Source organism: Cottoperca gobio, chromosome 17 (assembly GCF_900634415.1).
Source record: "Cottoperca gobio chromosome 17, fCotGob3.1, whole genome shotgun sequence".
Taxonomy (NCBI): Eukaryota; Metazoa; Chordata; class Actinopteri; order Perciformes; family Bovichtidae; genus Cottoperca; species Cottoperca gobio.
Genome location: NC_041371.1, coordinates 3,037,313 through 3,049,368, shown reverse-complemented (window position 1 = coordinate 3,049,368; position 12,056 = coordinate 3,037,313). Strand labels below are relative to the sequence as shown.

The window sequence follows — 12,056 nt, the reverse complement described above, 5'->3', positions numbered from 1 at the left end:
TTATGTTACAAAGTGACTCAACAGGATGATTTAGGATGAACTGAGAGGATGAGGGAGACTTTTCTCCTGCAGGAAAACTGACGAAGCAAACACATTTCACAACAAGACAAATCCAGACGACCAAGTTTGACCTCAGAGTCTTCACTAGGGAGAACTTCTCTTTTTTTGGGTGGTGGATTCTGGGACTTGCTCCAGCCAACCTCACAATGACCCTCAAGGTGAACGTCTACTGAAAATATCATTAGCGCACTCGGTGGACACAGAGGCAGGAAGTAAAGCACATCACTCACATTCTGCAGAAGAGATTTCTCGCTAACAATAACAAAATGTTACGGAAACACCATTTCAGAGACTTTCTTTATACAGTACGATGCAGAGGAACTGAACTTCACTCAGAAAAGTGCATTCAGTGCTTACTATACACACCAATCTGGCGAAAATGTACTCGTACACCTGCAGTGTATCCGTCATGACACACTCACCCCATTAGTGTTCCCGCGGCTGCTTTTGGTGGAGCATCACTGGGCCGACCCAAGCGTGCCGAGCCTCAGAACACCAATAAGCTACTCTGACAACGGCACAACCATATTTACACCTGGATACTGTTAGTTTCACCAAGAAGGAGGCTGATCGATCGTGTGTATTCACGTGTGTGTGTGTGTGTGTTACATTCCTCCTGACTGACTACACATTTCATTACAAGATGTGCCTCTGAATGAAAATAACCATCAGCAAAATAGGAGAAACATGACAGTTTAATTAAACTAAGACTATTTGTACAGTGGTGCGGGCATAATGTTTTGTTCCCATATGGCTCCTCTCACAGGCTGAAGAATGTGTACGGTGGCAAATACATGTAAGATGATAAGGTGAGGAGGTATGAAGGTAAGTGGAAGAGTAATAATCTCCTGGGTGATTCACTTTAGAGCTCCTGTAGCAGAAGGCTGCAAAAATACACGAGGTCTGGCAGATGAACATGTGGTGCCACGAGAAACAAAGAGTGAAGGGAGGGGGGAGTAAGGGCGGTGGAGGCAAAGACAGGAAGATTTACTCCTGTTTGAGTAACTTCACAAAAGCTACAGTGCCAAGAAACTTACTCTAATTGTTTCAAATTTAAATGACTAATTTGAAATCTACTTTCTTTCATAGATGTGCGTCTTCGTCAGGAGCAAATGGACCTATTTCAATGACTTAACGTGTATTGTATTGGCTGTTTCTTTTATGTCATTTCCATTATTATTCTAAGCATAATGTACTTAAATGTTCATACAATTAATTAAGTAAAATATATTGAAATGTATTCCAATGACCTGCCAATTGTTGGAGAATAATCTCCGATAATAAGTCTGGAAACGGGCTTAAAAACAATTGCCAAGCTTCTTGTTTACAGTGAAACCGACCGAAAAAAGAAATGGAAAATTGAATAAATGCAGAGTGAAGGAGTGAGTGGGTTGGTGGCCTCACATTCATTCTCATCAGCCCGTCCTGTTCCCTTAACGTCTCACTGAGAGTCGGGCTGATAGGCTTTCCATGCTGCACTCCCGTTTTGTTTAAAGGCTTTGCCCAACGCCATTCACTGCAGTCACACTTCAGGATCATTTACACTGTGTTGCTTATCTGAGAAGTGTGGTTTGTGTATCTTACAGACTTCCAAATAACCTGGTGACGAGCCTTCTGTAAAACATTCTGTTCAGTCAGGACTACCTGGCTACTCAGAGTAGTTAGGAGATGTGTAATTAAATACTCTCCGACCCCACCCAGGTCCTTAACAGCCAGTATGAATATGACAGGGTCTTGGTAAGGTTAGACTGGAGCAGGCTTTTGTGCAAAAAGAGTTCAATCCCAGATCAAATGTACGTCAAAGGGTCTTGAATACCGTCTTCAGTGTTGTAATGTTACGTTAAATGTCGCTTCTTGTCTTAAACATTCGTCCTCGTTGATGTTGCAAATGGAGCGGCTGTGCTGCGAGAACATTTGCAGGCTCGATCATCCGATCGTATTCTTTTTACGACACGAAACATTTTCAAACAATCATGTCCGGAAACACAGATAAATGCTAAATGGATTATTTCTAATCTGGCAACCAGTCAGTCAGTTGTGAGTAATCTGTGTTGGTGTGTTTGGACAGAGTGACACTCAGATAAACACGATCCGACCAAGTTAGGCAGCGACGGGTTTACACAAACAAATACAGAGCCGTCGTGTTGCAGCTGGAACACGGAGGTCAGATTGGCGTTGACACCAGACGCAGCTGGAGCTGGAGACAGCGGCGATGCACAGAGGCAATCACCTATCATTGGATTTTAACTGCCTCTGTTATCTCTACACAGCCCACGGTGTAATGAGGAACATCATCTAGTTTACCAAACTTTTTTATTTGGGTTCAAATCTTCAGTGTTGTGATGAGCGGAGTCACTGCATTGTTTCAGGGACACTCCCCAAGTACTGGGAAACACTAATCCACAACACAAATAACACGTAATCTTATTTCAGGAATAGAAAATGATCAACTCCAGGAAATAGTACCTACTTCCCAAGTCATTTAAACGGGCTCGTAACATGAACTTAAAAAAAAAAAGGGATCAATCACATGATGCGGCAAAAAAAGGTATTTGCCAACAGTCCTGCATCGCTGAAGTGTCCTCGTCCAACATGTGGCAGCGGCATGAGTCAACAAACCTGTCAGCCAATCACCGCTCAGGAGACGACGTCTACTTCCTCTCTCGGAGCTGTCAGTCTCTGCTGGTGTTTGGGCTTTGGGAAATGGACCATGGATCATCTATACTTAATGGGTCGTAGAGACCTTTCTAAATGTTGGTAAAGTGACACCAGGGGCCACAAAGTGAAAATAAACCCCCGACACTTAAGACAACAGGGTGAAATCTATTAGCCCACAGCATTAGGAGAGCTGACTTCAAAACCTGCAAGTGTAATGAGAGTTTCACTGACAGTCAAAGACTTTCTCTGAAGGGAACAAGTAGAAAACGCTGCATCGATGATAAAACCAGTTTCCTCTAAAGTGTCGGACGGAAAGGAAGGTTTGTAAATGGGATTCTGTGTCAACATCATCTGTTCAACTGTTCAGAATATTGCAGATTATGCAGGAAATGCTCATATGAATCATACTTCTGAATGGCACTCACTAACTACCTTTTTTCTCATTTAGGTTTGAGGACTGGATGGACTTCAGGATGCACTGCATGCCGAGCTTCTAACCTTTCCTCGCTCTCGTCACATTATGTATTCGTACAGATGACTCATCTGTTGCCATCGTTTGGCAGATACACACACACACACACACACACACAATCTCAGCCTTGCCGCCCCTGCGAAATCACGACATGACAGAGAGCTGGAAACAATCTCTTCTCCATCTCCTGGCTGCCCACACTGTTACAACTACTCACAATACTAAAGGATCCATCTGAGGCTTTTCCCACATGAACTCTTGACACTTTCTCCGTGTTTTTGTCTTCGCACTTTATTATTGAGAGAGTCCACAGCCATACCAACAAGTTACCAAGACACTCGAAAGCTCTCGTGTCTCTCTGTTTCGTCCAAGTCGCTGATCTCAGAGGCAGGCCTTCTATTCAGTCCAGGCGACAGTGAAAATGCACAAGACTTGACAATGACAGATGACTCGCTGTCAAGCTCGCTGCCTTAACCAAGGACAGAGGGTTTTTTCTGCTGTCCTTCTCCGCGCACACACACATGTGCACTCCTGACACACACACACACACACACAAAACAATTAGTGCTACAGCCGCATTTGAGGCAAAAAGTGAGAAAATCAAATTTGTAGTCACCCGACTGCTTTCGCGACCCATGTTCGGCAGCGACCTCAAACTGTGGCTGCGAGTCTTCACTCTGCAGTCTGACAAATGTGTCTTGTCAAGAGCGAGCGAAGCACCGAACACAAGAGAACACGCCACACATGCATAAAGAGTAGAGCGCTGGATAAACCTTCTGAAACCTAATCTGCAAGTTGGTCACTGACTTTATATCTGTAGATCAATATGTGCAATTTCATGTATGTCAGTGTTGTTCCTGTGCAATCTGTGTCACTTCCTGCAGCAGCTGTGAATCGATGTGTTCCACAAAGCCACAGAGACAGGCTGCAGTTCATTTATAGAGCTCGGCACTAAAACCCTTTGTTATTCTTGCTCATCTCGGCAGCAACAAGTGTCCCCCGCAGTTTTACAATGTGTCATTCAAATAAATAAAACACCAATCCCAGGGATATCTTATGATACAGAGAGTACATGAAGAAGATATGGACTGTGATGATGTGGGATGACGTGAAGGACCTGGGACGGAGGGTTCAAGTTGGGCTTTGACCAAGTAAAGTTAAAAATGGAGGAATGTTGAAGACAGTATTTCTAATTTCCTCAATTTCCAGAATTTTTTGTTAAAACTTTTTTCTGTTCCCGTTTTAATTTGCTGTTGAAGCCGTTTTGCTGTTTATGCAAACTCAGCGTTCTCCATGTTCTCCAAAATCAGCATAATATTTGTTCCCACAGCAGTGCAACATATTCCTGTCCTGCTCTCTGCTCTGCTGCAGTCTTCTCTTTATGACATTAACAACTGTTCTCATGCGCTCATTAATTCCAATTGGTGCTACTTTGCCGTTTTTTGATCACCATTAAGTTACTGTCAATGAAAGTACACACTTCCTGCAAAGGTATTTCAAATTAAAAAGCCTTTTAGGAGCTTATAGGCCATAATCTTCCCCTTGTCCTTGTGTGCTTCCAATTTGAAACATCTGCAGGTTGTTAGCGTTGCAATTTATTGATATCAGCATAAAAGACAGAAACGAATTCACCATAAGAGCCATTATAGTAAAGGTTCCCTCCTTTGCTTGATGAATTGCACTGTAGAAGTCGGAATTTGCTAAATGTGATTAGATAATAAGATATAATGCAGAATAAAATCATAAAACAGCAATACTTTCTGTATGAATCAGCTTTTAATTCAACCTAAAAGTCAAACACCACTTGTACTCCTCAATCCCAGGCATTAGATATGCACCGTAAGAAGACAAAGTGAGGGGGATGGTGGTGAAGGTAAGTATTCCGTTCTACCTCTCAGTGCACCGGTCCTTACCTGTGTCGGTGTCGTGACGAGGGGTGAGGTTAAACTCGTCGGCTACTGTTAAAGGAAGGGGAAGGAAAGAAGGGAGGGATACAAACATGTGGGGTTCAGTTAGTGCAAATGACATTCCACATGCAACATCCAGGTAGCGCTGCAAACATCACAAACTGCTTCATCTCAATTAGGATCGGACGCCATGCGAGACAAGGAGGTGGAGTGGAGGGGGTGGGGGGAGTAGGGAAATGAAAAGAGGGTTTGAGGATAGCAATCAGACTTGTTGTGATATCAACACGGCACAGAGCAGCAATCTGGTCGGGAAGATTAGATATGATTATAGAGAGTGCGAGCAGAGAGACTGTTGCAGCCAAAGCAATCAGCGACTGTTCGAAGACATTTCAAGGTGAATCAACGCAGTGAAGTTCTCGACTTTGGCCAGAGATGCAGAGTTTGTTCCCATAGAGAGGCAAAGGGTGGAGTAGATTTAAATATAAGGGAAATGTTTGGGGTGTGTGCTAAAGGTTTCATAAAAATCTGATTAAAAAAACCAGAGTTTGAAGTAGCCGAGTCAGGCTGTGACGCTTCACAATTACCCACAGAATATAATATGTTAACCTCATATAGCTGGTTGAGGTAAGCCATGTTTATCCTGTTTGACTGAAAGCATACTGCCTTGATCCCTGCACATGGACAACATGTCTCATCTCCCTGGAATCTAATGAACATCCAACATTATTGAAGGCATGTGGAGCTTTTCAAAGTCGTACCTAGATCCATGCTCTTCGACTTGCGCGTCTTGATGATCTCAAGCTGAGCCGCGTCTCCAAACTGCTTGGTGCGTTTCTCCGACATGCTCTGCCGCCCGAAGCCTTCCCTTTGGAAACTGCCGTCTGGATTGTTTTCATCTGGATTCAGGGAGCTGGATGGAGGGTTGAAGGGTGTGACGGGGAGAAAAGATAGGATTGACATAATAGTATAGGTAATAAACATTCTTAGCATTTTCTATATAAAATATGAGAGAAAGAAAAAAAGAGTTACACAAGTGGTTATGGAGACAGAGGACAATGATGGGTTTAAGTGAAAAAGGGTCATGAAGGTTCAAAGAACGTCTCTGCTTTGAACTCGTACGGTTCAAAGAAGGAAAGCAGAGATGGAGGGGAATCTAGGAAAGAATTAGGAGAGATAATAAGTGGGGAAAATAAAAAAAAGGAAGCGTTGGGGGAATGAGAGACGGAGGCAAGAAAGAACAAAGTCAGAGACGGGAAGACTGGAGTATGGGAGAGAAGAAATGAAGAGAAAGAAAGGGTAGAACTGAGTAGTAAGGCTGGAAGAAAAGAGAAAGAGAGCTTTAGATAGATTAAAGCAAATGGAGAGCAGAGAAATAATAAGAGACCGAAAAAAGATGAAGAGCAAAAGAAAAAGGCTATATGAGCAAAAAGAAGAGGCAGTGTGGGACAGATAAGAACAAGAGATAACACTGGGGAGAGTGAAACAAACAAGGCACAAAACAAGATGTGAAAGGGAGCAGAGAAAGGAGAAGAAAAGATGAAATGAAGAAGGGACTGTGGAATGAGAAAGAGATATAAAATGAAAATCGGCCCAAAATAAATAAGACGCAAAGAGAAACATTTTCTAGTATGATTCATCAGAGAGCTGGAGCCTCCATCTTTCTCCTCACGGACAAGAAGACACTGGGCTTGCCACAGCAGTCGGTGTTACGTAATGTTACATGTGTTACAATGTGTAACAAGGTGTGACAAGGTGTGACAAGGTGTAACAATGTGTAACAAGGTGTGACAAGGTGTGACAAGGTGTAACAAGGTGTAACAAGGTGTTACAAGGTGTAACAAGGTGTGACAAGGTGTGACAAGGTGTGACAAGGTGTAACAAGGTGTAACAAGGTGTTACAATGTGTAACACAGTGTGACAATGTGTTACAAGCTGTAACAAGGTGTAACAAGGTGTGACAAGGTGTTACATGGTGTTACAAGCCGTAACAAGGTGTAACAAGGTGTGACAAGGTGTAACAAGGTGTAACAAGGTGTTACAAGGTGTTACATGGTGTTACAATGTGTTACAAGGTGTAACAAGGTGTTACAAGGTGTTACAAGGTGTAACAAGGTGTTACAAGGTGTTACAAGGTGTAACAAGGTGTTACAAGGTGTAACAAGGTGTTACAAGGTGTTACATGGTGTTACAATGTGTTACAAGGTGTAACAAGGTGTTACATGGTGTTACAAGCTGTAACAAGGTGTAACAAGGTGTGACAAGGTGTTACATGGTGTTACATGGTGTTACAAGCTGTAACAAGGTGTAACAAGGTGTGACAAGGTGTTACAAGGTGTAACAAGGTGTAACAAGGTGTTACAAGGTGTTACATGGTGTTACATGGTGTTACAATGTGTTACAAGGTGTTACAATGTGTAACAAGGTGTAACAAGGTGTGACAAGGTGTTACAAGGTGTAACAAGGTGTTACAAGGTGTGACAAGGTGTTACATGGTGTTACAAGGTGTAACAATGTGTTACAAGGTGTAACAAGGTGTTACAAGGTGTTACAAGGTGTTACATGGCGTTACATGGCGTTACATGGCGTTACAAGGTGTTACAAGGTGTAACACTGTGTTACACTGTGTTACACTGTGTTAAACGGTGTTGTTAACACCTGTGTTAGTTGCAGCTCTATACTACGCATGTATTAATTGAACCCCCCTGACATGCAAACACACAGTGACAGACATCACAGGCCCTCAGCAGCACTGTGTGTCCTTCACATCAGGCTGAGAGGCCAGGACAGAAGAGGGCGGCCCCAGTGAGCGCTGCTTACAATCAGGGGCCAATCAAGGAACCAACCCACTTACACACTCACACACACACCAAACATACAGTAGGGGACACGATGACCTTGTTCAAATGACAAGCTTTTAGAAGGTGAAATTTAAAAGAAGAACACATTTTCTCTGCAGGAAGATGTAGACGGGCTGACGAAGACTGAGGTCTGAAGAAAATAACGTTTTGCCCACCTGTCATTCTGAGGGGGCAGCTCTTTGGCCCACGGCGGTGTTATGTCAGCAGTGAAGCCCACGTCGTCGTGGGAGCTGGACGATGACTGGTCAGATAGGTGCGGCGGGAGGAGGGGCGGCCGGTCGTCCTCTATGATCACAGTGTCGTCCTGCGGCATGTTGACGGTCGGCGAGAGCTGATAGTTTCCTGGAGGAGACAAGATCCGTTTTTAATTCCTCCAATCTTTCCGTTTATTCATCGACACTCAACTGCGTGTATGAAGTGTCTCCACATATTCTAAGAGTCTCCCAGCATCCTACCGGGCCGAACATTAAGAGTTAGATGAGAAGACACCACTCGTGTTTGGATGTGAAGTACCGGGCTGGAGATGGGGAGCAATTAGCTTAGCATACCATAAAGACTGGAAGCCCTGGGAAACAGCTAGCCTGCTTCTTACCATTGTTCACTTTGTGACTCTAGAGGGAGTTACATCATAGTGCAACTACTTCTTTAAAAAAAACTTTTTATCCATCTGCCCAGTACTTCTGTGTTCTGGTTGCCTGGCAACTTCGTGGTGACTCCAGAACGGCTCCTGGCTGTTGTTTTGCCAAAGAAATAGTTAAAAGCACAGAACTCCCTATAAAACCACAAACTGTTGTTGTGTGTAAATATTAAATGAGATAAAACATGTTCATCTGTAAACTGTACAGGTGGGCCGGTGTATTTTGGACAAAGGCTATCTCCACACATCTCAAAGTATATTCCCCCCAAATGTTGAACTACTCCTTTAATGTGTAGATCTCGCTAACCTGAAGCGTGATAGCTTCTCTAGAATCAGCCTCGTGCTGTGCATCTACTTGTGCAGTAATGGTGAGTTTACGTCACGTTGACACACCAGTCTGTTTTGCTGCTGATCGAGAAGGTAAATGTGAGCAGGGCACCTTTTCAATGCACGTGCTGTGTAGCTCACGTGTAAGTGCAACAGTGAATGACTACCAAACCTGAAGGATTTGATTGAGAGGATTATGACATGTGGAAAGAACACTATGTTCTGATCAAATAACGCTCATTTCCTTCAGCTCCGAGGGCAACAATAGAAACATGTTAGAATTGATATGCTGAAAACCACTTGTTACCCAGCTCTCTGCACAACACCCTCAGGAACGGATTTATTTTATGTCATTGTGACAACAGGCCACTTCTATATCAAGCGTGAGACTGCAGGAACCGTTTACCCCAGCAAAACAAGTCGACAAAATTATAAGAACAAAAAAAATAAATGCGGGGCAACTTTATAAACCACAAGACATATTTAGAATTTTTTGTGTTTTTGAAGCAGAGTGAAACTGCTCCTGGCTGATCAGCTTATACCAAGTGGAGTTTGGCAGCGGGCACAATGGTGTTCCTATGTCAAAACACTATGATTAATTCAAGCTGTGCCCTCACAAATAAAAGATAAAAACTTCCCTGTGCTGAGGCGAAAAAAATAAAAAGTCCCCTTCTCTGCTTCTGAAAAGCATGGCTTAAAGAACTCCCATTGATATGCAGCGCATGACTTTGTCTTTAATCTGTATTTTGAAATTGGAAGCGGGGGGGGGGGGGGGGGGGAGGCTTCTCTGCATCAAAAGAAGGGCAGCTTCAATGCGTCATAAAAGCCTTGTGTACTGAGCTCAGGGAGAAGTTTGTTTGTCTTTAGAAAGCGGAGGGACCTGGAGGTCTGAGCCAGGCCTGCTGTTTGTGCTCATAACTAAGCACTGAGGGATCAATGTGCTACTGGGGGCTGCTGCTTCCAGCCAGCATGGGTGAATGACCTGATGTAAATTAAGCTGAATGGTGGAAGTAAGGGGGGACTGTGTGTGTGTGTGTGTGTGTGTGTGTGTGTGTGTGTGTGTGTGTGTGTGGAAAGGTAGTTTAAAAAGTCATCAGTCACTGTTCTTTGTTATTCCCCTTGAATAATAAGTTACAAAGTGACCTTTAATTCAAATTAACCCATCAATGCACTTTGTACTCTCTTAACCCTGTTTTGGAAAAACCCTATAATTGTGTGGCTTGTGCCACCAAGTGCTTTTTGTGAAAGCAACACACAACTGTGAACAGATCTCAGGGACATGCAGTTCACTAGAAATGCACTTTTAAGAGTATGTTTTGCTTGTACTAGAAGTCATATTTTCTGTTTAATAATGTTCTAATAAAAATAATAATAAAAAGATAACGTGCTAGTTTTACTTGGTTTCTTAGTTTGGTTAGTTTCTCCCCATCGTTCACTTGCATCCTGGTACACGGCTTGTTGTGTCAGGATATGAATTCATGTTTGTAATGTTCTACACATTTGCATAAATGAGAAGATGTCGTGAGAACGGTCGCTAACAAACGTGTTTCATCCAATCTCAGCCGTTTATCTACATGTGGGGACGTACGGGGGGGGAGGGATGGATTGTAATGAAATTATTATTATTATTTGTACTTTGAACAACAGCAACAGCGAGTGAACTGTCTCGGTCTGTTAGCACGTTACAGCTCTGTTCATGCGTTTCTGGTACGACAGTGTTAACAAGCGCACGACTTCTGCACGTCACCGCCCCAATATGAAGCGCTAAAGACTTTGGATTTGTTCTGCCATGTAGTATATGTATAATTATTTTCATCCAGTTTTAGCAAATGAAACCAGAAAGATTGTCTTCAGTCTCGAGTTCAACAAAACATAAGGAGACCAATTAATTGCTGATAATAGAAAAGTATCTAAGAATGCATCTGCATTTATAATGAGCACGTACACTACAAGTGTGCGGCATGCATCTGCAGAAGTGTGTGAGTGCATGCACTTAACTGCATTAACTGAACTGTTACAGTGGTTTCAGAGTGTGTGTGTGTGTGTGTGTGTGTGTGTGTGTGTGTGTGTGTGTGTGTGTGTGTGTGTGTGTGTGTGTGTGTGTGTGTGTTGTGCTACTTCAGCCCCTCCTGCTGTGTGTGTTTGTTATTCTCAGTGAATTTGGGAGTCTGGGTGAGTCCTCTAACACAGCATGGACACTTCTCTCTCTCTCTCTCTCTCTCTCTCTCTCTCTCTCTCTCTCACACACACACACACACACACACACACACAAAACATCGACACACACGTGCATTCACAGAACCACTTAATCCCATTTCCCTTAGCAGTCCAATGTGCGACACTGAGAATCCCATCAATGTCACAGTTTGAATCACTGCAGTACAATCAACTGGCAGCTACCGAGTAGAAAGCCAATGAATCTGTCAACTCGCTAGCCTCGTAAAAGGAGGGGGGAAAAAAGCTTCTTTGTTTTAGTGCCAGCACCCAAGGGCAGCCATCCGCCAACAACAAAAGCACTGCCATGTGGACGGAGCGCACACCCATCACCTGAGAATCACACCAAAAAACACACATTATCCTTCCCAATGGTTGTAATAATTCCTGACTGAGCTGGAGCGGAACAATAGGAGGCATTTCATTTGAGATTCTCCGGCAGAGGCTATTATGTGAGGCTTTTTGTTCAGAAATACTGAATACTTGAGGGCAAAGGGGGAACACAGAACGGCCAGGAGGAGAGTGGAAGAAAAGATTTTCGAGATGAAAATGGAGATAGCGAGAGGTGAGAATAACACGGGGTGAAAGACAGGCAGCAGAGAGGGTTTTTTTTCCCTCTTTTCATTTGGTCTCGTCTCTGTATATTTGCATAATTAGTAAGGAGGTTATTGCCAGGGGTACTGGGCCTTGAAAGCTATTGGCCTGAAGGAATAATTAAGTCTCTCTCTTATCCCCGGCATCTTCAGAGTGCAGAAAGCCAGCGAGTGATCTAAGAGTGTGCACGGGCCAAAACGCAAGTTGATATGTTCTGAATGGGAATGCTGTTGTCTTCTAAGAAAGCCTAATGCATGATTTATGCTTTCTGGCACCCTTTCAATGAGAGAAAAGACTTATTTAAAGCAACTGTTAAAGACCCGACCGCA

General features: G+C 43.4%; 1 protein-coding gene across 5 annotated transcripts in view; it reads right to left on the bottom strand.

Annotated features, from left to right (window-relative positions):
- Positions 1–12,056, bottom strand: part of LOC115022096 (partitioning defective 3 homolog) — a 191,804-nt gene that overhangs the window by 66,108 nt on the left and 113,640 nt on the right. For 4 of the 5 annotated variants that reach the window (XM_029452959.1, XM_029452954.1, XM_029452957.1 and 1 more), the window contains 3 exons: positions 8,111–8,297; positions 5,856–6,007; positions 5,104–5,148 (listed from right to left, as the gene is read on the bottom strand). In XM_029452959.1, coding sequence (XP_029308819.1) covers positions 5,104–5,148; positions 5,856–6,007; positions 8,111–8,297 — 384 coding nt within the window. The remainder of the gene's footprint in view (positions 1–5,103; positions 5,149–5,855; positions 6,008–8,110; positions 8,298–12,056) is intronic. The other variant, XM_029452956.1, reaches the window with a different exon arrangement.